General features: G+C 39.8%; 1 protein-coding gene and 1 long non-coding RNA gene across 8 annotated transcripts in view; both read left to right on the forward strand.

Moving 5' to 3' along the window:
* The window catches only part of LOC310765614, a 109,976-nt gene that overhangs the window by 34,106 nt on the left and 49,012 nt on the right, over positions 1-26,858 (forward strand). The window lies entirely within an intron of this gene.
* The window catches only part of PTBP2 (polypyrimidine tract binding protein 2), a 51,940-nt gene that overhangs the window by 7,182 nt on the left and 17,900 nt on the right, over positions 1-26,858 (forward strand). For 4 of the 7 annotated variants that reach the window (XM_083620705.1, XM_083620704.1, XM_083620706.1 and 1 more), the window contains exons 3-6: positions 4,682-4,757; positions 14,971-15,143; positions 18,602-18,745; positions 26,085-26,249. In XM_083620705.1, coding sequence (XP_083476831.1) covers positions 4,682-4,757; positions 14,971-15,143; positions 18,602-18,745; positions 26,085-26,249 — 558 coding nt within the window. The remainder of the gene's footprint in view (positions 1-4,681; positions 4,758-14,970; positions 15,144-18,601; positions 18,746-26,084; positions 26,250-26,858) is intronic. The other 3 variants (XM_083620708.1, XM_083620709.1, XM_083620710.1) reach the window with 1 other exon arrangement.

The following is a 26,858-nucleotide window of genomic DNA, read 5'->3' on the forward strand; positions in this document are numbered from 1 at the left end:
AGGCAAAGTAATATACAAAAATTACTTTAACCTTCAAAGTTATTTGACTACTCTCATGCCTTTCATAAGAACTTAAGAACCTTGCTGGATCTGACCAAGGGCCCATCAAGTCCAACCTTCTGTTCTCAAAGCTGCCAATCAGAGACCAATGGGAAGCAGAATATAAACAGGAGAACACTCTGCCCACTTACGTCCCCTCCTCCATAAATTAATTTGCCTAATCTTTTAAAGCTGTCCAAATTGACGGCCATCATAATGTCTTATGGTAGTGAATTCCATAGTTTAATTATGTGCTGTGTGAAAAATTACTTCCTTTTGTGTGTCCTGAATCTTCCAACATTTAGCATAATTGGATGACCCTGAGTTCTAGTATTTATGTGAGATGGACAAAAACGTCTCTTTATCCACTTTTTCCACACCATGCACTTTTCCACACTATGTCCTCTGTTTGCTTCCTTTTTTTCTAAAACTAAAAAAACTGCTGTAACTTTTTCTCATAGAGTAGTTGCTCCATCCCTGGAGCCATGATAGTCTGTTGCTGTAAAAAAAGTAAGAACAAAGACTCTTGTGGGACCTTAAGCCATAATAAACTTGTTAGTCTTTAAAGTCCAATGATACTCTTTTGTTTTTTTAAAATAATTTTTGTTACCTTTTTCTGCACCTTTTCCTGTTTTCCTTTTTGAGGTGTGGCAAACAAAACTGGACACAGTATTCCCAGCATGATTGCACCACAGATTTTTTTTAACGCCTTCTGTATTTCTGCAATGTTCTTTAATCGTGTAGAAATGCCCTAGCTAACATGTTACTATTCTTATTCTTATTCCAAAGTTAATGGCTTAATGAGGTGATAAGGTTTTGAATACTTGGGAATTCAAAGTTTTTCTTCTTCTTGCTATTCAAAAACCTAAATGCCTGTGTTATGCTTTCCTAGTAATTAAAGAGATTAAAGGGTGAGTCATCACTTGACCTACTATGATAGGCTCAGAGAATTGGAGAGAATTTATGGCCCTGTTTCAGCTATGTGGACAGATGGCATAAAAAAAAAATCTCTCTACTGTGGCAAATCTAGAACAGATATTTTCTCTGTAGGCCTAGGAGACAAGAATGTCCTGCTAAAATACTACATATTTGTGGGTGCAAGGATAAGATTAATATTTGTAGAATTAGATCTTTGACTGTACCCAGCGTATTGTTGGCACTAGTTAACTACCTAACCAACTTTATTAATATATTATGGGGCTTAAGGAAGGGAATACAATTTAAATTTCCTCTCTTTTGGGGATAAATTTCAAGATATGGAGGTGTTTAGAGGCATACAGCCTAAATTCAGCCTGTCTGTTCAATTCCATGCCTCTCCTGACTCATTTATGCTGATCAAAGAGAGGGTTGACCAGCTGGATTCAGGGAGTGATTAATATCTCTGTGAGAAGAAATAGTTGCAGTCATTTTGAAGGAGGTGGGTTTGAGGCCATTTCCAAAGAAACACTTTCTAGACACCAAATATAGTCATGATTGTTGTTCAAATAAAACATTCCCTGTACTGGAAAGGTTGTCTATGGCTAGAGGGTGGTGACTGTAAAATTCAGGCATAGTTTTAATGATGATGAAATAGATTGACTTCAGTATAGCTTCTGGCTTGTCATCAGAACTAAAACTGCATTGGTTGTTATTTTATATGAACTTTATTAGGAGAAGGAAAAGTGAAGTGTGATCCTGCTAATATGTCTGGATCTCTCAGCAGTTCTTGATACTATCAAACATAGTACAGTATACCGCTGGAGGGGCTACCTAGTTTTGGAACTGGAGGGGCCATGATTCAATAGTTTGCTTCCTGCTTAGAGAGACAGTTCCAGAAGGTGGTGCTGGGGGGTATTGCTCTGACCCATTGCATCAGTATTCTGGAGTCCATTAGCACTTCCTTTTGTGCCTTATGCTCTATATAACTTTGGGTAAGGGATTATCACCAGGCTCTTTCTTCATTTTATCAATGCATGTGAGATGACACGGGCAAACTGAAGAGAGTAGTGGTTTGCATGAAATTTAACAACCTAAACTCCGTTCAGACAAGATCGAGGTGCTGTTGGTAGGTGGCTGGTATGACCGCTAATGCGGTGTTCAATCTCATTTGGGATTGTGCTCCCCCAGGTGGTGCCCTCCAGATGGTTTGGACTAAAACTCCTGTCATTCCTAACTATGAACCATGCTAGCTAGGGCTTTATGGAAATGGGTGGTGAACCTGTGATCTGAGGATCAATCTTGGCTTTCATATTTGGCCTGTGGACCCCCCCCCCATTATTGTGTGGTGATTAATCTCCCTTTCAAGAGATCAAGCAGGTAGTGGCTGCTGAGCTCTAGGGCATTCCTGAGTGATCCTGATCTTCTAGATGTACTTTATTCTGACCTCTGCTTCATTTTTGAGACAGTTTGGTGGATGATTAATGCCAGGGGAAAGCATCCTTGCTGATTTTCCATAACCTCAGAGTCACATTAGATACCATTACCAATTACATACTTTTGGATTGCTTGTCCTGGAGGAGTTTTCCGGCTCAGTTCTGAGTTATACCAGAATCTGTCCACCAAGAAGGAACTGAAAGTGATGGTGGGATACTGTAGCTCAGTATCATGGCATTTACTCTATGGTGTCCTTCATGGTTTTGTTTTGTGCTTTGCACTGTTCAACACATTCATGAAACTACTGGTAGAACTCATTTTGATTGATACCAAGCTCTCTCTCATTTCTTTTCATTAAACCCAGATGTAGGCATAGGTGTTCTGAATAGGTGCATAGCATGCTCATTAGTAAACTGACAAGACAAGAGAGAAGTGTCATTAGCTGATAATGGCATATCTTTCCATGGGAGCAATATTGAACCTGTTCTGAATTGGGTTGGCTTCTTGAAGGATCAGCTTCACACTTTGATGTTATTTTACATTCAGCGTTGCTGCTGGATGCATAGGTGACATCCATAATGTGCAGTGCCTTCAACCAACTTCAGTCGTATTTGGTGTACTTAGGCTTCCTTTTGAAAACAATTTGGAAATTCAGCTGATGCGAAATGTGAAAGTGGGGCTGACTACTGAGAACATACACCAGTCACAAAAACATCACTAGCTATCACTTTACTTTGGGGCTCATTTCTAAGTGATAGTATCCACTTGGGAGGCTTTGTGAATAAGTTAATTTAAATTATTATTGAAATGAGCAAGAAGAAAAGTTGACTTAAATCATTGATTTGAATTAAGATTTTCATTGATATCTTCTTCATATATTTCCTAAACAGGGCTCCAAGAAAATAAATATCCAGGCAATTTTGTTGATTCATAATTTCCTGCAATGAGAACATAATCTGTGACTGCTTGTAACATATTTATATTAATTGCCCTTTGAAGTGAATTAGTTTTCTTTTTACATAGAAACAGAAGTACTAGAAGTAAATGCTTCTAGTCACCATTTGCAGCTATGCCAGAGATGGGGAGGTAGAACTGTAGGAGTCTAAGGCTTGTTTATGTAGCACCAAATCATAGTTTAATGTTGTGGCTGAACACAGCCATTATATTTGAAAAGGGTTATATATGCAGTTTTAAGATAAGTATATATCTTATTTAAAAATCACATAATTGAAATTTAAAGCAAAAATCAGATTTAAATAAAATATCAATAAAAAAGTCTACTGTGATTGCAACATGAGGAAGCAGCAAAAGTATATACTTTGCCACATTTCATATGCATTGCAAGAAACTGATCTTAGTTTACAAATTTAAGGGTAACTTGACCCTTTATGAAATATATCTTTGGGATATTTCTTGTTATCTTTCCAGTGTGTCTGAAAAGTTCATTTTGAAACTGGAAAAGACCAAAAAGCAGATGGGACCTAAATAGCTATATTAGAAATCATAGCAAAAAAATAATAATAATCAGGTTCCTTTACAAATATCATTTTGATTGTATATAGATATTATTTTTTTCATGACTGTTGCAAGCTAAGGATGCTAACTGAAGCTGATGCACTCTTAGTTTTTTAAAACATTTTAATCTTTCCGTAGGCTGTTGAGTAACTCTTGCTATCTTTACAAGTTATGTGCAGTTTGCAGTGAAGAAATTGTCTGGATTGGATGAACAATTGTATGTTAATAATTTTAGTTTCTTGTGACTGGCCACCTCAAAAGAGTGGTGGAGGAAATCTGATAAGTCTTCGTTCACACATCACCTTAAACCATAGTTTAAAACAAACTGTGATTTAATGTGAACAAGCTCTATGCTGTTGCATGATGCTCAAAAGTTCCTGAGGTTCTCATTTCCCATGCCTGAACCTGAATTTGTGCTTTGTTTCCCTCACCAAAAAAACCACAAGCAGTGAGAAGTTGGTTACTGCTTCTGGTTTGTTTAGGGGGAAACAAACTAGGAGTGTTAATTTGGATGACAAGCCAGGCTCTGGTTTGTTTTTGTCCATGTCATGGCAAGAGGAGGGGAGGAGTACTCAGGAATATTTGAGTTGTTTGCACTAGTGTGCTTCTTGTTCACATTAAGCAATAGTTTGTTTTAAACTTTTGTTTGATGTGAATCAGGCCTCTAGGTTTCCTAGATACTCATTTTTTTTAAAAAGATATTTCAAACTTACATGCTTAATATTAGTGTTTGCATTTTTAAATGGCAAAGTGCTTACTGTTTCTTTCTTTTTAGAGAGGATCTGACGAGCTTCTTTCAGGCAGTGTACTCAATAGTCCGAACTCTAACATGAGCAGCATAGTAGTTACTGGTAAGTGATGCTTTTTGAAAGGAGACTTTTTTCATTGTAGCATCAAAATGTATCCATGTTGCAGAAGAAGTATGGACATCTGGACAAACAATGTTTATTATGCCTTCTTAGGATCTGAGCACTGAAGTTTTTAAATATCAAATGCCTAATACAATACTTGTAAAGAAATAAAATTCTAATGCATGGGATTCGGAGTTGCCCAGAGCAGAACTACACCAGCTGGACTTTCACGTGGGCGGAATGGGATGGGGGTGGTGAGGCAATCTTCACCAATTCCTTCTGTGGCTCCCTATACCTTTCCCCCTAAAAATTTGTTCTGGAGGGTTGGGGAACCCTCTGTAATACTGTGGGGAGGAGGCATAAAGGACTGCAGGGGAAAGGGAGAATCACTGGACATTACCTCCCCCATCTTCCACCAAGGAGCCTCCATTGGATCTTGGTCCCTTCTTTAAATGATAGGAGCTCTTATTCAGGTCTGAGTCCAAGCCTGCATAACTTTGAAAAAAGGGATTCTCACAGTTTATTTTTGGAGAGGGACCTTCCGTCAGGCAAGGAAAGACTCATGCAGGCATTTGCACTTTCTGCCTGTCTGCACTGTGTCATCCAGCCAGGATCTGTTTTTATATCCTGTGTTTCATTTATGTCAGGAGTGCCCAAACATTTTTCAAAGATGGCCAGATTTGATGAAGTGAACACGCGAGAGGGCCGACCAAAGTTGTTGAGCTTTTTTAAAGGATTTTACCCCAGGAGCTGGATTAAATCACCCGGCAGGCCGGATTAGGCCCCCGAAACGGATTTTGGACATGCCTGACTTATGTTGAAACCTCTCACCCACCCGTATTTTTTTCAGACAGGTTTGTTTGCTTTAGGAAGTCAGAGCAACACATGTCGTTTGTACCAGGTCTCCTATTCCTCTTTGCAGGTTACCTCTCCATCCCTAGGTGAAACACCATTTCAAATAACGAAGTGCTATAAAGTTTGCTCTGGTAAAAGAATGGCTATATCCTATTAGTTTGGGTGGCTTTTTGAACTACTGATAGTACTACTAATGTCCATAACTATTATACCTGGATGTAGCAGGAGAGGAGGGGGAAAATACAAGCCCCCTCCAGCAATCAGGCCAGGATCAACTGTCATATGTCTCCTTCCCTCCAAGGACTCTGTTTTGTAGTCATTATATAGCTATTAGTAACTGACACTTGAATCTGCATATTTTCACTGACACTCCTCATCCTGCCTTCCTTTAGTGCAGGGAAGGGACTCCCGCTCACATCAGTTGCAGGCAGCATGGACAGTAGTCAGGAGTAACGAAAGTTGTAGTCCAGCAACAGTTGGAGGGCCACAAGTCTCACCTTGTAAGATCTGTCCTAATCATTGTACAATGATTAAGAATGTATTAAGTCAGGGGTAGGCAACCTGTGGGCCAGATGTGGCCCAATCACCTTCTAAATGCGGCCCGTGGACGGTCCAGGAATCAGCGTGTTTTTACATGAGTAGAATGTGTCCTTTTATTTAAAATGCATCTCTCGGTTATTTGTGGGGCCCACTGGGTGTTTTTACATGAGTTGAATGTGTGTTTTTATTTAAAATGCATCTCCGGGTTATTTGTGGGGCATAGGAATTCGTTCATTTCCCCCCCAAAATATAGTCCGGCCCACCACGTGGTCTGAGGGACAGTGGACTGGCCCGCGGCTGAAAAAGGTTGCTGACCCCTGTATTAAGTGCATAATAGAACTTATTGTGAATAGTTACCCTTGAATACTGGTGTCAGCTTTGCAGATAGGTCTGAAGGGGGTACCTGCCAGAGTGGCTGGGATGGGTATGTATGTATGTATATATGTATGTATGTATGTAAGTATATATGTACGTATAAATAAATTGTTATTATTATTATTTCTTCATGAGCCTTTGTCTCCCAATACTATGAGGGAAAGAGAAATTCCCATGCTCAAGCCTTCATGATACAGTTGTACAATGTCACAGAAATTGAGTGTTGAATTATTTCTCTTCTGTCACCTTAACTAGCCAGTAGATACTGTAGATTCCGGCATATTAGGCAACTGAGCGTATAAGACGACCCCACCCCCCAAATTGGCAGTCTTATACGCTTCGCTGGGCAGTAACAGTGGGTGGAGGGCTCTGTGCCGGAAGGAAGCTGCCCAGTGATGCTAAGCCGGAGCGCGCCGCCCACTGCTGCTGCTGCGGCAGCTTTGGCAGGTTCCAAAGCAGCGGTGGGCTCAGACGAAGCCATACCTGGTGTATAAGATGACCCTCGACTTTTTAACCTCTTTTCCGGGGTTAAAAAGTCGTCTTATATGCAGGAATCTACGGTAATTAATGTGTTCTTTTTATGCTGGAGTTTTAACTGTCCATCAGATTTGGGTTTGTCAGATTTTATTGTATTTTATTTATTTATTTATTTATTTATTTAGCCAGCCACTCTGGGAGGTATGGCTGAAGAGTGGGTAATATATGTTTTGAAATCGTATATAAATATATTAAAATAGAATTAGAGTGGGAGAGCCATGTAGCTATATCCCTGCATCAGTGGAGACTTGTGCAGTAGCCTGGAGGCAATTTTTAATTGCTAGGTAAGTTGCTAATTATAAACTTGAGTTATGTAAATGTTAATTATGGAGCACTGTAAACACATTTCTTGTTTATAAGATTCTAAGCAGGGATCAAAATTAATGATGTAGCAATATATTTAAAATTACCTTTACGTTAAGTATTGAAATTAGTTCCAAGTTGAAATGGAAGGGCAAGGGAAATAATTTTGGTAATATTTTCATGAACCCCTCGACGAGCTGTTCCTTGGGTGACTTTTTTGGGATGAAGTGAGGGGTAAAAGGGTATAAAAACATGTTTGTTGTGAGAGGGAAGTATTTCTTCAGTCTATCAAGATAGGAAGCAAACTTTTTGCTGAAAATGTAGGTTGCCTTGGGAGCTGGGAAGTTCTTTGCCCCTCTTCATGGACATCCAAACTGAAGTCAAAATACTGCTTCATTTGCTCTCAGTAACATATCCTATCACCTTTGGCTTTATCACATTCAGCACTTGATTCCTATTTTTTGGTGAAGAAGAGTTATTTTTTCCCCAAATGATGTAGCAGCAGTGTAATATCTCTACAACATAATAATAATAATAATAATAATAATAATAATAATAATAATAATAAAAGGCAGAAGGTCTGGAGAAGATTTTGCATCTTTCAAAGGTTATTGACATTAAAATCTGTTAGTATTTAGTGCAGCACTAATTGGAAAGAAGAGTCCTGTGTTAATGCCCAAAAGAGTAGCTCACTCACTTGATATAGATAGATAGATAGATAGATAGATAGATAGATAGATAGATAGCATTTCCTTACATGTCAGATGTTACTCTGGAGGAGACCTTCCCCCAGCCCCAAAAGGGGGCTAAAAAGAACCCCCATCCCTTTGCATTCATGCTTGATATTTTGGTCACATATGGCAGGCTACTATTTTCTTGGACTTGTGGCGTGATTTTAGGAAATTTCTTGTAACAAAAATAAAAATAAATACTAGCTCTTAAACCTCCTGTTGGCACATAGCCATCTTAAAAATTATACCAGGCTTTGTTTACAGTGATTTAAAGATTTTACCACTAGGTAAGCATTTAGTTTCTGCTCTTAAATCAGGAATATCCAACATGATGCACTCTAATGCTGTTGGTATACAGCAATGTTATTTAAAACACAGTTAACCCAGTTAGTTTTGGCAATGGTCAGATGTGATGGGAGTTGTAGTCTAGCAACATTTGGAGGTACCATGTTGGCTATCACCGGCTTAAACGGTCATATATGAAGTATAATGAAAGTATGGGGTTTGATGTGGTTGACTTGCTTCTAGTATATTTGTGATCTTGAAAGTTGCTGTTCCTGTTTGGATGAGAAACAATATTGACACTTCCAATATTGGACTTTGTTACATGTGATATGAGTTTAAATATTTGCACATTCAGATTCCTTAAATTGAAATAAAAGTTTCCTGCATTTCTCTAAAGATCCTCAGCATCATGAATAAGTTAAGATCCTAGACTTACTTAGAACAGACTCTCTATGTGGTCTTACTTTTGATTTTCTAATAAGGCAGAGATTTGTTTAACCTTTTGTAAAAGTGAGAGTGAAAATGTTATCAAGAAATTCCACACTAATACAGAAGTCTTTCTGCTGTGCACCGTGAGGCCTACTGCAGTCTTGTAACCTCTGAAGCAGCACTGGATTCACCCTTTGCCATGAGAGGTCTAGTGTCTGATAAGGTAACAGTTGCTCTGCAGGCTTTCCCAGCACCCTTTGCTGATGATGCCAGGGATCACCACATGCTAAATGGAGCCTCTCATTTTATTAGCAAGCTAAAATTCTCTCCTAAGCAGCTCACCACAGGAACTCTGGTAACTTTCAAGCAATAAACGATTGATGAAGGAAGGTTGCTTCATCAGTGGAGGTGGGTGTTAGAACATGCACCAGAGCCAAGAAAATGAACAGCAAGGACTCTAATGGCGGTGGCCTGCAAAGTGAGTTTCTTGCCTGAAAGCACCATAGACCACACCAGCTGCACGTATAACCCTGTTGCTCTGTTGGAAGGGATGAAAAGAGGATAACAGGAGCAAATATCCATACCTCCATACCTCATTGGAGAATAGAAGGAGATCTTGAGCAGGAAATAGGAAGCATTGTAGCAAAGACAAAAGTAGAAAGAGTATCAGAGTAGAAGATGACAACCGGAGTTGTGAAGAAACCGCAAGAAAGACCGGAGCAGAAGAATCAGAAGACAGTTTGAACAATAGAGCTAAGAAATAACTTTCAGTATTAACTCAACAAGAACAGCTCTGAACATCTTGTTGATAGCTACAGAAAGATATTCTTGGTGGGAAGGAATACTCTTCAGTGCTTCAAGAACAAAGGTGACAGTCATAGCCTGCAGAAAGAGGAAGAGAAGTGTTGTGGTTGAAGACTCCCTACTGAGAGGTACAGAATGGCTTGTGAATGTACCAGACCTGTTAACTTGTGACATAAGCTGCTTTTCCATTGTGTGAATTCAGGAAGTGATGGACAGGTTTGTCAGACTTACCAAAACTGCTGATTATTCCTTCTTGCACACCATGTGAGATCAAACAGTACTGCCTAGCACAACTATGACTATCATATGTATGTATGCAGCTCTGGGGATGAAAGTGAAGGACTTTGGAACTTAAGTAGTGGTCATGCCATTTCTACTTATAAAATGTGGAGGGCTATGAAGAGAGAGAATAATACTTCAAGTTATTAGAGTTGATGGAAGAAGTTCTATTTCTGGGACTGGTGCAGGCTTCCTTAAGAAGGACTACTGGAAGGAGATGGGCTGCAACTTACTAGGACTGGAAAAAAGTGTCTGGCAAAAGAAAAAATACGAACCTGATCAAGAGCTTTGAACTATATTCTGTAGCAGTTGGAGATAGGTAAGTTCAAAAGGTAAGCATTGAAGATAGGGATCTGTGTGCTGTAGGAGAACAGGGGGAATTGTGTGGCTGACTAGCAAACTCTAAAATCTCAGGAGAAAGATTGGAGCAGAATTTTCAAGGCTTTCAGTGACTATACACTAATATGCAGCATATTGAAAATAAAAGAGTTTGAACTCCAAATACAGGAAGATAAATACATTTTGCTGGGTATAACAGACTTGGTGGGAAAACTCATGTTTGAATGTAATAATTGAAAGTTACAAATTGTTCAAAAAAGAATAGGTGCAAGAGAAAGAGAGTAGCATTATATGTCAAAGATGCTCATATCCGCACAGAACTCATGAGAGTGAACATGGGAGCCTTGTGGATATACCATCTGGGTCAAAATAAATGGAGGAAAAAATAAAATTGTGGTTGGAGTTTTCCATGGACAGTCAAACAAACGTGGTGATATAAATTATCCTTTCCTGAGACAATTTAAAGGTGTTTCATGGAGGCGGATTTAGTAGTATAAGAGAGTATTTCAACTGATGTCTTCTGACTGATACCATGGAAGATACTAGAACAGAGAAGAAGGGAATCAGTTTGAAAGTGCTTAGTAGAACCCAGCATTCGTCAAGAATAAATCTTGTTAGACTAATCTTATCACTCTTTAAAATCAGGTTAATGGATGGTGGGAATGCTGTGGGTGTAATCTATCTTGATTTCAGCAAAGTGTCTGACAGAGTACCCCTTGATAATTTTGTTAAATGTGGCTTAAATGTGACCTAGGTAATAGTATTGTCGGAAGAATTCACAGCTGGTTGGAAAACCAGTTAGTGTTCATCAGTGGCTCCTCATCAAACTGGAGGGAGGCTTTGTCCTACCCACTTTCAACATTTCTCATCAGTCAGTGACTTAGATGAAGGGGTAGAAATAATTCTTACAATATTTGTGGATGACACAGTCGCTAATTAGATAAAAAGTATGATTGTGTATATTATTTATAACATCGAATAAAAATGTACAAGGAATTAAAATGTGATATAGGACAATCATTACTGTTTTTCCATCAAGAATGCAGCTTTCTAATCTTTTAAGAAGAAGCTAAACATAGCTTAAAATGTGTGTCATTGCAAAAGTCTATTCTAACTAAATAGGTCAGAAAACTGTATAGATTTCAAGTTACATTCTTCAGTTCTTCTTTAGCAAGTGAATACTCTTCAATTATCACTCCAATTTGCAAGGTGCTTTCTTTATCTTTATAGTCCAGTTATTGAATGACCTTACCACTTACTAGGGACGCGGGTGGCGCTGTGGGTAAAACCTCAGCGCCTAGGACTTGCTGATTGCATGGTCGGCGGTTCGAATCCCCATGGCGGGGTGCGTTCCCGTCGTTCGATCCCAGCGCCTGCCAACCTAGCAGTTCGAAAGCACCCCCGGGTGCAAGTAGATAAATAGGGACAGCTTACCAGCGGGAAGGTAAACGGCGTTCCCTGTGCTGTGCTGGCTCGCCAGATGCAGCTTGTCACGCTGGCCACATGACCCGGAAGTGTTTGCGGACAGCGCTGGCTCCCGGCCTATAGAGTGAGATGAGCGCACAACCCTAGAGTCTGTCAAGACTGGCCCGTACGGGCAGGGGTACCTTTACCTTTACCTTTTTACCACTTACTACATTGATGAGTATAGGGTTCAATTGAAGTAAAAGTTTACCGATGCTGATACATGGCTGTTTTTAACATACTAAATTAGCATTTCATAAATATAATTTTGGGAATCATTTATTGAAAATGAGTATAAATAATTGGCTTCCACTTAGCTAGAATATTCCATCATAGGCTTTGAGTAGTAGCTTTACGATAAATAAATTTTTATTTCTTTTACAAATCACTGTAACCCTGAAGTACAGTTTGGCTTTCCATATCTCCCTGGTATTTGAATTGGTAGAGGAAAATCAAGTAAACTGAGTTGTACATAGTATACTGTCCAGTAAGGTCAGCCTCTTGCAATATACAGAAGCCACCCATGACAGCCAAGTTTTCAGACAGGCTGTGCTGAACTAGATTACTTTATGAGTGAAAGGAAGCAGGACTGTGGAAGAATTAAATCATACCCGTATTGACTTCCATCAATGTGCAACAACTTTGGTTATTTATGACTATATGCTTTTCAAATGTTGTATTGGCAGGCAAAACAAACAAACAAAAACTCATAAAACTTTTTTTGAGTGAACAGGACCTTTTGCAGGCACAGTATCTCTTTTTAAGTTGGGCTTCTGTTCCTCCTGCATGTGCTCTTGTACAAGCTGTAGCAGTTTATGGATCAGCAACTTGGTCTTGTGTGTCTGTCTTTCTCCTTGGGTTTCAGCTCTTATCTGAGTTGCAGTTTCTCAGTATTTAGCTTTGCCAAGTTGAAGCGTATATTTCTCAGTTAGTTCAGGTTTGCTCATTTTTAGTTGTTGTGCCTGCATTCTTCCTAATCTTTGGTAGATTTCAACAAGTAGGATGTCCTGTTTGACCAAACTGCGGGAGGCAGTGGAGGACAGAAGTGCCTGGTGTGCTCTGCTCCATGGGGTCACGAAGAGTCGGACACGACTAAACAACTAAACAACAACAAAAAAGGCTGCAGTGGAAGTTACTGCTATTTTAGTGATTGGTTCTGTTTACAACTCTCTCTTTTTCTATTTTATTAACTGGCAATCATTCTATGTTTACAGTTAAACTAGTTACATGGAAGCAAATTCAGTGCCCAATGCAAGTCCTGCTTAGATTGGCTCTGCTTAGGCGCTCCCAAGTGTTCTTCCAATTGTTTCTTTGCAACAGGGCTTGCATCTGGCCCTGTTTAAATTCAACATGGTATACAAAGCCTGCTGCTTTCAAGCGGACTCAGAATCCCCCGACACCTTATGACGTAAGGCGATTGACAGAGCCACCCGCCTGTTAGAAGACAAGTGGCCACTTTTTGATCTGGCCTGCCTGTTAAAAAGTGGTTCCCCACCCTTGCTCTTAGGAGAAAGAAAAGGCTAATTGTATAAGCAGCAACCTTTTTGAGTGGCATTCACAATATGAATATGCCCCTCCTTGCATTTGTGTTGGGCTAACTTGGGGTAGGAAGAGGTGAGAGAGAAACTGCAGTTTAGTGTAGATCACTAGAACTGCAGTCCTATGCACACTTGCCTTATGAGTAAAAAAATTATATGATTGTGCTGTAACTATTGTCACAAGTACATTCCTTCAAAGGAAGTATTTTTTGCAATTCATCATTTCTATGTATGTGTTGGAAATGCGATCAAATGCTTATCTAATGCAGTCACTGGTAGGTAGAGTTGGAGATATACTGCCTGTGATCCAGAAGGTAGCACATAGCTATCATGGCTAGTAGCTACTAACAGCCTTATCTTCCATGAATTTATCTAATCCCCCTTTGAGTGCTTCAGGTAATTAATTGTAATGAGTGATCAAATTTAAAACCTGATAATAGCCATGCTGCTAGATTTTGTAGGACAGTATTATTGCATTCTTCGCTTCGATTTTAATACATTATTTCTATAAATGTAGGAAATAAGAGAACATTTACATTGTTAACTATTCTCTACATTATGATAACCATTCTGTTTCACCGGTGCATTCTTCGTTGTTTCTAATCTAATTGCCTTTTTCTCAATTGCCAGTTCTACCCCCCTCCACAAGTAATTGATTTCACCTTCTAGTAGCTATTAATATCTGCTTTTTTCTCTGTGCTAATTGTGATCACATCCCTTGCTCACAACATAAATCAACCATCTCATGTTGAGTAGCACATTACGATAGCAGCCTGAATTTTGAATAGTATTTTTAGTATCATTTAAGGATTCTTAAACTTTTGGCATACTGTTCTATCTAACAGAAAACAAAAGATGGAATTATGCATTATGTCTGTTTGGAAAGAAATAGGGTCTTCACAGTGGTTGTCCATGTGGCTTGACTACTTAGGATGAATTAACGCATTTTTTCTGAAACATCTGAGAGCTAAAGCACTTTGTTTTCAAACCTCAATTAAAATTGAACGTAGATATCACACTCAAAGCCCAGGCAAGTTTCTTGGTTTAATGAGAATTGTCTGCCCTCATAACTCCTTTTGGTGTGGTTCCTGACTGGAAAAAGGCCAAGCCACACCAGTAACATATAAAGACCCCATGAGCTACTTTCAAGGATAGGTAATTATCTGTGATTGCACTGGGATGATGCAGATCCCACCATAACTGTGATGGAGCAGGACTACTACCCCACGGAGCAGTGAAGGTTAATTCAAAGAAAACCAAGACTAGAGCAGTCAGCCATGCAGAAATACAGTGAGGAGGCTCCTTTCTTGCTGAATTATTGCCTTTTGGGCTCACCAGTGCTTTTATTTATTTTTTAAGGTGTACTACCAGTTATCCCATGTCACATTAGCATTTTCTAGCACATAGTTTAGGATAACCTGAATTGGTTATCAGTTATTGTACAGTTATCATTGCTTCTCAGTGCTTCAGGCAATTCATTATGTAATGGTTGCAGGAAAAATCCATGGTAAGTTGATTTGCCAAATATTGCAGGGCTTTGTGAGGAAGCACATTAGCAGCTGCATTTTACTTCAGTTAATCTTTTTAAGATGTTGGTTGAAAGAAAAAAAAATACTCATTTCACATACTGATTTGGAAACTGTATGCATGCACAAATTGTATTTTTCTTGATGAGTTTATAATAAATAGGGTAGCTTTCAGATATGAAATGAATTATAAAAAAATGTCTTTCAGCCAATGGTAACGACAACAAGAAATTCAAAGGTGAAGATAAAATGGATGGGGCTCCTTCTCGTGTTCTTCATATCAGGAAATTACCAGGGGAAGTGACAGAAACAGAAGTTATTGCTTTAGGCTTACCTTTTGGTAAGGTAACCAACATTCTCATGCTGAAAGGAAAGAACCAGGTACTTTCTAATTTTGTCTTACTATTTTAGTATAGAAAACATCTACCCACCAATCAGTCTAAATACTCTGTCTGCCTTAAGTTGAGGCCATATCCCAGCAATGGAGCCTACTCTACTAGCCAGGCTTGGAGAAATATTTCAAGTTAATAAGTGCAGAATTCAGTGTTCATGGACACACACACACACACACGCCATCTACAAGAGTGAGATAAAAGGTCAGATTTTAAGCATCAGTACCCATTGGTTGGACATTTGCTTTTATTCACTTGATCCTATCTTCTGCTGTTGTGTTGCAGTACATAGATTTGGGTCCTAAGCACAATTCAGTTAAAGGTAACTACATCTAGCTCATGCTGATTTCAGTGGGAGAGAATTATGCACATTCTAATCTCCCCTTGAAATTGATTATGGTGGTAGATTTCAAATTGGTGGACTCAAATGTGTCTCCTCCCCCTGCCCCCAAGTTTCATTTTTCAAGCTGTGCACAGGCCCATTCTGGCCTACCAAGAAAGGGCTTGTTTTTGTATGACCATGCCCCTCACTACCAGTTTTACCTTTCCCAAGCCTTCTCTTGTTAGAGTGGGGGGCTACCAATACAGTGGTCTTCTGGCACTGGGAGCTACTTTTCCCATGTTTTGTGGCATCAATAGATGTTTCTGCAGTTATAGTAATGAACAGGCCTTAAGTTTAAGTTCTCTGCTACTGTCACCACCTTATGAGGATCAATTCAGAGAGGGGCAACAGCAGTGGCCTGTGCTGTGGCTCAATCATATCCCTATTTGATTGAGCCCAATCCATATTGAGCTCAATGAAACTCATCATGAAGAGCCTAACTGATGCTACACTCCCCGATGTGAGAGCTGCCTGTTTGCTGAGAATTCTGAAGACTCTGAGTTCTGATGGAGATATAAGCTAAAACTCTTAAGAAGTCTTTTTTTCTGTTTCATATCCCTGTAACTCATTCATTTTCTCTGCTCCTGCCAACTTTAAAGGAAGGCAATCATTAAGGGGCAGATAAGTAAATACCAGTTCTTCCTTGCCCTGCCTCCATTTTCTTGTACCTAAATAGTAGGAGGGAGAGCAGCACTTCAAATTCTCAGCAATCAGAGCCAAGCTGCCCTTTTGCTTAGCATATCAGGTTCTTAAATATGGCTTGATGGTTGCTTTTCTTCCTAATACTGGTTAATGCAGTGTCTCTTCAGTTATCATCCTATACTTCTGTTTTTTTGTTTTTTTAGAAAAGTGTGTCTTTCAATGTGTTTTGTGAAAAAATTATGTTTTGGTGTCTGAAAACTAATCTTACCTAAAAATATTTCATTTGAAGAAACCTAATTTTTTCAGACTATAAATTCTGATAGCACTTTACCAAATCTGATATAAAAAGATTATAGTTCTGCTATGATAATAAAGACTTAAGAAGATGAAAACCTTTGAGGAGCTTCTCCTGCCTCCTTAACACAGCCTAGTTCTAAACATTTAGAAATAAGACTCACTTAGGCTGTAATCCAACCCTGCAAGATTCTGCCTATGGAGTGGCACCAGTGTCGCAATGCCAGTGTGGAGCTCCCTGTTCTGCCTGCCAAACATGTGGGTGGAAGTGCAGGAAGTGGGAGGGACTGAACCAGCTCAAGACTGCTATACCCAAGCTGGCCCCACTGCCATCCCTTGACACCATCAACCTTGATCTAGCCTTGAGTGCTGGTGTGGTGGCTTTCCTATCCACTCCCACCTTCCACCCTGGCCAGCGTGACCAAGGGGCTGTGGATGTGGCGGTGGCTGTCATGCCTTGCAACTGGGCTTTGGATTGTCATGTAACACTCTTAGAGTTTACTCCTTCTGAAAGGGACTGCTATTTGTTCAAAGGGGTAAACTTGGAGAATGAGGATGAGACAACTATCCATCTTGTTTTGCTACTTAATCAAAAATTACATACGTGAGTTTGCAGGAAACAATAGACTCTGGGAACTATGAGATGTGATGTATCTTGTTGAGCAAGATTATTGAGGATGTTCTTGAGCAAGAAGCCTGAGGAATGCTTTCTGCTGAATAGAGTTTTTACATAGTTAGAGGGTGCAATGAAAGCGCACTTAACTCTTTAACCAGCCTGAAGACTCATTTTAGGCAAATATAATAGTCCTTCGTATTCTTTCCCCAAATATACCCAATATTAGTACATGATCCAAAGGAAACGTTTGTTCTCTTCACCATAATAGCTTCTGCAAAGGCCACTAAAAGCTCTCTCTCAAAATTTGTGCAGATTAGCTAAGGAAGACGATTCTTATCCCTTCCCAACTCACCAAATGTTTGAACTGATGGCCAGATTTAAACCTCTCCATCCAGCCCAGTACTGTATCTTCTTTTCTTTTCTTTTTTTGCAGTCAAAATCAGCATGGTCTTGGGAGGCCCAAAAACTGTTTTTGGGGGCCTGGATCAGGTCCCCAGACCAGAAGTAAGCCCCTCCCTGCTATAAGCCATTTCTGACAGGCACATTATAAACTCTTGACTTCTTGGTCAGGAGTTCCAACAGCCAAGTTGCAGGCCTTTAATAACCTGTGGTAAAGGGATATTAATCCAGATCCATTCTCCTACAGTGTTGGATGCTGTCTGTTGAAAATATCCTTTGCCCAATTCCCTCCAGTAAACAGACACAGTTTACTGGAGGTTTTTATATGAAGGCTTTTAAATAGTCATCTACCAATTTGAAACCTGTGGAAAAATGAATACTTTCTATTGGGTCAGGGGAAGGTAATTGGCCGCCATGTCTTTCAACATATTGCTGGAGCCGCATATTTCTCGCAGGAATTGGGATAGTGGAGCAGTGCTCCCTTTCATTTAGGATCAGGTTTGGCAAACTTCAAATAGCCACAGTGATCTGCTGATAGGTGTAACAAGTCACTTGCTTTTTAAGGTTATGGAGCTTGGAGCGCTGCTGCTTGTGCAGACCTCTATGCTTCTCCCTTCAGCCAGGCTGGTACTGGTCCTCCTGTTATCTGTGTTTTGGAGAGGAGAACCCACATAAAAGTGCTTTTCTTTCTGAAAATTGCTCTTGGGATTCCCCTCTGCCATTTTTTAAAAAAACTGTTTGCCATGTTTTGGTTGTCAGCAACCCATGGATAAGAGCAAGTCGACAACCTTAACTGTCAGATTGTAAATATCTCCAAGTTTGCTTCAAGTGGGTATGTCTGAAAAAATTGTACATGCTCATTTCCATAAACAGACATCGGAGCTGTGGCTGCTTTTGCCCTCGAGGGAACCTGTAGCATTTTGTGGACAGTTGGGGCACATTCTGACCTAGTCCTTGCTTAGTAAGATCTATAGATCTGTAATGTGTAATGGATTCTGAATGATTTTGGCAAGTGTTTTAAATGTCTCATCATGAAAGAGCCTGGCAAATTCAGAAACAGAATATAGTTATGTATGCTGCAAATACTACAAAACCATTTTTAATATTTTTATAGGCTTTTTTGGAATTGGCAACAGAAGAAGCTGCGATCACTATGGTCAATTATTACTCTGCTGTGACACCTCACCTTCGTAATCAGCCCATTTATATCCAGTATTCAAACCATAAAGAGTTAAAGACCGACAATACACTGAATCAGGTAACTTGTCCATTCTCAAGATTATACTTGTTAATATTGTATAGATTCCCTGTGTGTGAACACCCCATCATCAGTCCCCCCCCCATTCTGATTAACGTAGGAGATTTGCATTTGGTATTATTTTATGGTAAAGGCAAATAGTGCAAATGCCTAATAGTGTTAAACAGTTAAATTCCCTAAATATTTTTTCCTCAAGTCATCTTAGACATTAATTTTGGCTCAAGAGCTCGAGTTCACCTATAAAAGGAACTTGTTTCCTTCTTATGTGGATAATGTGCAGTCTTATTTCCAGTATGTTTAAATAATCCATTTAAATTTCATAGCACTGGTAACCTCACCTTATTTGATCTACTCTTCCCATAATGCAGTCACTGCAAAATATATTCATATTCACTCCAGGAAATAACTGAGAATATAGTCATTTGATCTTAAAGACGTTAAAACCTATTCTTTCAGATCAAGACTGTATTCTTACTGGAGCAGGGAAACTACTGCTCCTACAGGTGCTAACTTTAAAGATCTTTTTAAGCATTTGATGTTCCCATTTCCTATGAAAGATGTTAAAGCTGCACTGACCCATGCTATGTCAAATGGTAATATCTTCATGTTCGTTTCTTGTGGTTTTCCCCTTGATCATACTAACAGTGCTATAACAAGCAACACTTTTTGGGACTCTTTCTGTTCTAGTCTTCTCTTCGTTAAGCCTTGCCTAGAGACTGGGCATGTCTCATTTGAAATACAATTGTCCAATCAACTTTTTAGCCAGTTTTCCATAGGTGTTAAAAACTTGCTTGTTACCTGTGGTGGTAATCCTTAGAAAGTGTGTATTTTCTGGTAAGACCTGTTGGCAATAAGAGCTGTTAGAGTTACAAAATAATTTTACGTAACAGGGGCAGGGCAAACTGTCTTCTTGATGGTTGCTGAATTCTGTTCTGATAACATCCGGTTGAATGACACTTTTAAGTGTGGCAGCCAGAGAATGTGCTGCAATTTGAAGAGCTTACTTATTCCATAATAGGAGGCCAACACAATTTTTAGAAGTGCTGCATCCTGCCCTGTACTCGTTGGACATTGCCTTTATGGGCTAGCACTGTGAACTAGTACAGATGTCATTGTTTATCCTAAAGTGTTACTGTGTAATCAGCTCTCCTTTCCTTGTGCAGTGGACCCTCCAGATACGAAGTAAATTTTTGCTGGGGGTCCATCCGCAACCCGAAAAATCTGTAGGCAGAGGCGCCGCTTCTGCATATGCGCGCGGCACGATTGAGCGCTTCTGTGCACGCACGAAGAAACCCGGAAGTTACGTATCCAGAGCACATAACTAGAGGGTCTACTGTACTTTTACAAACTGCACTTTTTGGTATATTTTGGTTCCCTCCTCACATCGTATTCCCATTCATAGCCCTGTAGTCACCATTGTAGTAGCTGATATAACCCAATCATATTGAACTAAAGAAATGTTTGCATATTAGTAGACAGAAGAAGGAACTCCTATTATTGTTACTGTATCAAACTTGACTCTCAATCATATAAGATGTAAAGAGTGTCCGTGTAGATTGTAATGGGTTTTTAAAGATTGAGAAAGAGTGAATGGCAATGCTAAGTGAGAGTTCCGGAAGATTCTGTTCAGTCCAAAGCACATTTACTGGGAAGTAAGACTTACCTATTGATAACCAGCTATCTTGCTTTTAATGAAATGTGGCATAATGCCAAGCACAGCTTTTTCAGTACAATTTTATAATATTGCTGGAGGGGGGCGGGGATCTCCGATTGACTTCTTAAACATAAATCCATTTTGCTACCACAAAGGTTTTTGTAAGTATTAGGAAAACAATATTCATAAAATAAAGTTTTTAAGACATAAACAAAAAAGTTATATCCCATTGATTTCAGTGGTAACAAGACACCATTTTATTTACATTCTGCCCACTAGATCATAAAACATGTATATTTTATTGTTGGTGTTCTTATTGTTAAACCACTTTGGGGTGTTTTATGGGAAGTAAAATATGAAATAAGAGTGGCATTCCTTTCTGGCATATTTTATTTAAAATTATTTATGCTGGTGTGTGTAAATATGCACGTGTGTTGTTTTAGCTGTGACAAATAATAATAATGAGAATATTTATATACATTTTTGTAGCATCTCTATAATGATACATTCAGGTAAAATGGATCTATGCTTTATTTAAGAAAAAAACCAGTATTGACAAAAGTATGGACAATTTTTTAAATGGTGACCGCATTCTGATTATCATATTTCAGCTTAAGAAGAAAAAAACTGAGATACGAACAAGCCTTTTGGCATTTGCATGCAGCCCCTTCATGCGAGTGAGCAAACCAGGAAATCTTTCATTAACTGTAGTTTCCCTTTTTGGCCAAACCATTAAACTTTGGTTAACAGTAGCAGAACAACTAGACAATGAAGGTAAGAGTGGATGGAGTGTTGGGATAGGTCCTGGTAAACCAGGAGTCAATTCTCACTCAGTCATATGAAATCCACTGGGTGACCTTAGACAACTCACACACACACACACACACACACACTCTCTCAACCTAACCTACTTCACAGGGTTATAAAATGGAGAGAGAAGAGAAGCACATGTGCCACATTGGGTTTCTTATTGGAAAAGTGGGATATAATCGTAATAATAAATTTTAGAATAAATGGTTTGAAGTTGGACTTCAATCCTGGTTTTGCTGATGTTAACCATAGTTTCCTGATTTGTCTGAAAAAGGGAAACTTTAGTTAATGTGAGATATCCTGGTTTGTCTGCTCCTCCTGTGAAGGGCTGTATGCATGGACAGAAGTTTCATTCAGATCTTAACTTACTAATTTTGCCATTAACTACTTTAAGATTCATTATTTAAGAAAGTACTTTACACACCTTTCTGATTTTGTGTGTGCGCATGCTCCCTGTTTGAGTGAGTAAGCACTTAGAACCAGCATAGTTACCAGATGCAGAATGGATAGTTCTCTGGATTTTCTGGGCTGTATTCAAGATTCTCTATTCATTAGCTCTAGGGCTCTTTGAAGTTTTAGGGCTGCACTACAATAGAATCCAATGCAACAGTTGCACTAGCGGAAACTTGAGCAGTCTATTTCCCCAAAATTTACCAGCAGTATGCTTATGCCTTCTCTTAAACAACTGCATTCCAATGACGCAAAACATTTTGCTACAGGAACAAGTACACTTCTAAGTGACTAACTTAGTGCTACATTGGATACAACTCTTGGATAAACATTTGTCAGACCTTGCTTCAAAAGACTATAAAAAAAACCCTAAGGTCAACATCTGAGTGACTTTAATAGTGACCCCCAAATCAAGATCAACCACTCAAGGCCCCATTACCTTGAGACACTGACTTTCCCACAGCTGCATAGGACTAAGATTCCAACAGATGCCCTCAATGTATTTAGAGGGGAGATACCTGGAACTCCACATGGAACACAGGTGCATTTATGGATGCAGTCAGGTTGAGCATGCTGTGCATTACCATCTGCTTTGCCCCTTATATTCAATGTCAGGAGATTTTTTAAAAATCACCTATTCTTGACTGTTTCTCAGTCCAATCACCACAGGAGGTGACAATTGAGCTCCTAGTTCAGGGGTTGGCAAAGTTTTTGTGGCTTGGGCTGGTTCACGGTCCCGCAGACACCGCGGTGGGCTGGAGTGTGCATGCACACATGCGCAAACGCTATTTCTGGCACTCCTTCCGGCGCGGAGGAGGCGTGCGCAGCTTCCCATTGGCTGCAGGAGCTTCCTGCAGCCAATGGGAAGCCAGCCAGCGTCGCGGAAGACAGTCTCCGCTCTGCTCCGCACTGGTTTAGCACGGCGCATGGGAGCCAATTGAGCGGGTGGTGGGGGTCCCCGAGCGGGCAGCGGGGGTCCATGGGCTGGTTAAACGACCCCCATTGGCTGCTTGTGGCCCAAGGGCCTTAGGTTGCCAATCCCTGTCCTAGTTGATAAATATCTCCAGATTACATATCTGGTACCATGTTCACTCTGGCAGCTAAGAAGCTCCATTCTAGATACGTTAATGCTTCCTAATTTTAAAACCTCATGCTGTAAATCTTTATGTTTTACCTTTTATAGGTCATGTTATGTGATTTCAGCATTGTTCTTAGCCTCTGCTGTACATTGTAAAGGTCTTTGGATATATACAATAAATTGATTGACTTTAAAAGTGTAAGTTCACTCCACTGTGTCAGTGGGAGTTCTGTCACTGTGTTGAGTATAAAGTTGATACGCAGAAACGGTAAAAGTTGCATAAATGTGAAATGAATTTATATGTACATTTATTGGGTTGGTAGATAACAGTGTACTTTTCACTGAGACCTTAGATACAGTGTTCAGGCTGCCTTCAGTTGGCAAACTGCCAAGGAACAGCTAGCCAAGTACAGTTCCAAAGAGGTGATTGTGTGTCCCCCGTGAGCTTTTTGTCAGTTGATGTGTAAGACCATTGCTCTTATGTCAGATATTGGAATCAGAAAGGTCAGGCTCTGATAGGTTCTTAGTGGACTTTCCAAACTCATTGGTTTAAAAATCAGTGAGCTGTTGAATTATCAGAGAGTAGCTTTTGCTTGGTTAAATGGTTTTGGTTGAAGAGAATTAACGTGCAGACACACCACTTTAAGATTGTGTTCAGAGTTTGGAGAAGCAGCAGCTGGAGCAGGGCTGAGAGGCAAACGGTCCTGGTGACATCAGGGAGAAAGAATTCAGGACACAGAAGGCTGAAGCTGAAGAAGTGACTAGAGGGAAGACTTAAGGTTAAATCCTCTGCAAAGCCCAGTACTATGTACCTAGTACATAGTACTTTGAAATAACGGTAACAATTTAAAGTAAATATCAAACAAAATGTTTCACTCCTAACTTGCAAAAATAATATAATCTGATAATATAAACAGATTGTTATAAATATTGACTTTCAGTGTTAAAACTTCTGGTCTGTTCATCACATAGCCTAAACCTAGTTATTCTGGGCTAACAGGTGAATCTTTAAAACTAAAGGGGAGTTTAAAGAAATAAAAACGTATACCTTCAATATATAAGCTGCAAATGGCAAGGATCCTGTACAAGATCTTTACCTTGTGCAGATAAAGGCAGGATCGTACACTTAGAGATAATATATAAAAAGTAACAAGGCATCACAGTGGATTACACCTGCATGACTCAGTACATGGATTATGCTGTCCATCCAGTCATCATTAGGCTGACTGGACACATATTTGATGCATATGTAGATTTTCATTGCCATCCAGGGTCATTTATTGTTGCATAGAACTAGGTTTGCATGACTAGAGCTGAACTGGGAATAGAACTTTTAATCACCTTTAATAAGTGTTGTCAAAATACTTTGGGATGCCTCATGGGAGGTGATTCATAAAAGAAGAAAACAATAGTACCTAATATTTATTTATTGTGGGTAAAACCTCAGTGCCTAGGACTTGCCGATCGTCAGGTTGGCGGTTCGAATCCCCGCGGCGGGGTGCGCTCCCGCTGCTCGGTCCCAGCGCCTGCCAACCTAGCAGTTCGAAAGCACCCCCGGGTGCAAGTAGATAAATAGGGACCGCTTACTAGCGGCAAGGTAAACGGCGTTTCCGTGTGCTGCGCTGGCTCGCCAGATGCAGCTTGTCACACTGGCCACGTGACCCGGAAGTGTCTGCGGACAGCGCTGACCCCCGGCCTCTTAAGCAAGATGGGCGCGCAACCCCAGAGTCAGATACGACTGGCCCGTACGGGCAGGGGTACCTTTACCTTTTACATACATACATACATACAAACTAATTGCACACTGATTAACTACAATAGTCTCTTAAGTGGTTTCTGAGGATCCAATACAAAAAGGAAAAAATCCATTAAAATTATAAAATCGGTTAAAATGCCTTCTGAAATAATAATATAATAGACTTCAGTAGGCACCACAGAGGTGGTCCAGGAGGAAACCATGGTCTGTGGGATCAAAAGCCCTGAGAGATTGAGAAGCAGAGTTGAACTCCCCCATTCACTCTTGGTAATATTATTACCAATAATATTATTATTGGTAATAATAATATTAAATATTATTAAATATTATTATTTCATCCATTATGGCAAACAAGGCTGATTCAGTCCCACAACTGCACCAGATCCCAGATGGAAACAAATCCAACTATTCATGTCCCTCAGGAATTCCTGTAAGTGCTTGGCCTCCAGCCTCTCCACTGCCTTACCTGAGAAAGGGATATTTGCAACCAGGTAATAGTTGTAAACCATAGGATACAAGGTGGGATTCTTCAGGAGTGGGTGTGCCACTGCCTGTTTATGGGCGGCAGGTGCCACTCCATCACATAAAAATGCAATTCACCATGCTCTGCTCCCATTTGGTCAGCCCCTCTTGACTGGATTTCACTAACCAGGGTGATAGAATTTGTAATCCATCAACATTTTTGAACTCAAAGCTGAAGAACACTTGGTTAAGCTGACCTTTATTTTTGACTGACTCCAGCTAAGTTTTATAGTACAAAGAATTGTCAAGTTAACCTAAAACGCTAACTGCAAAAGGGGGGAGGGATCCTTTTTGTTAAAACCGAGAGATACATTATCCAGAAGTGTTCTCCTGTGAGAAAATAGATTATTCAGAATACAGAAGCTTGGATTCCTTTGCACTCTTATGTTCTCAGGCAGTCTTCTTATTTACTTCTTCCTGTTCAACAGCAAGCAGTAGTACTTTCTTTGCTGGAGGTTTCCTTCCAATCTTTGGAACTGGTTGGACTGAAGAGGAAAGGCGGGGAATAATGGGTCTTGGGCCCATCAATGAAAAAGAAAGTAAAAAAATGGCTAAGCTTACATTCCTGTGCATCTAGAATATACCCCAATCTTCTAGAGCTTGCTTGTGGCCAACTGCTGCACCTTATTTCAACAAAATGTACAGTATTTTGTTGCTGAAATACCTATTCCATCTCTGGCTTCTCTTCAGCTTATGAGAGTACTGTTGTTTCTGATGCTTAGAAGTGATAGGTAAGTCCTGCAATAGCACAGATTTCTCCCCTTCCATCTTGATTTCATTTCAGAAAAATATACATCTGCTATGCATTAACAAATTTAGTCTAAGTTATTACACTCTGATACACTATCAACATCCAGTTTAATGTAGATAAAGAGTGTCAAGATGTGGTGCATGAAAATATTCATACTATCATATGGAGAGCAAAAATAAAAGCTAAAATATTTTTAGAAATTCCATTCTGTCATTGACTTCTTTAAAAGGTACATTGAAGCAACTACGGAATATACTAATCTTTAAATCTAATTCACATATTCTCATTTTGAATGCTTTCCCTTCTCTTTTATTGTAGCGAGCTCAAGCTGTTCTACAAGCAGTGGCTGCAGTACAGACAACAAATACTCCCATAAGTGGAACCACAGTTAGCGAGAGTGCAGTAACGCCAGCTCAGAGTCCTGTCCTTAGAATAATTATTGATAACATGTATTATCCTGTAACTCTTGATGTTCTCCACCAAGTAAGTCTTTCTTTTTACGGGGATTTTTTGAGCAGAGAACCAAGCAAATGTGTCAGTAAACATGGTCATTGAGTAAACAAAACAACTTCAGTTTGTGTAATGGAACTTACCTTCCCTCTCCTCCTTCTGTGTCCCTCCATTTCCCCCCAAACCTGCTCTGGGGAATTCTTCCAACCTTCTGCAGCATATTTGAAAGAGGGGGAGAGGGAAGGGGAGGTTCTACTGCACAATTCAACCCACAGAAAGTGGCCAGGAAATACACTGTCAGGATACACTGTAGAATGTTTGTTTTGCCCCCCAGATGTGGAAGGGGGTGTAAACTTTTTGTAAGAATGGTCCAAGATTCATGAATGTTTTCAGAAATGCACATTTCCATGAGTTTCATATTCCTGAGACTTCCTGAATTTGCCACACCGTTGCAATGAAACTGCTACAGAACAGCATTGCAAAATACAATGTGTTGGGTTTGGGTGTATTTCTGAGTGCAGATATTGTATGTTGACAATTGACTGCTCTTAGTGAATTGTGTACCTACATGTGCCTTCTGGTGCAATTAGAGCTGAATCAGGGCTGCAGACTGGCCTTGTGACATCTTCATGTAGCCAGAAA

This window comes from Podarcis filfolensis (assembly GCF_964270895.1).
Source record: "Podarcis filfolensis genome assembly, chromosome: 6".
NCBI classification, from domain to species: domain Eukaryota; kingdom Metazoa; phylum Chordata; class Lepidosauria; order Squamata; family Lacertidae; genus Podarcis; species Podarcis filfolensis.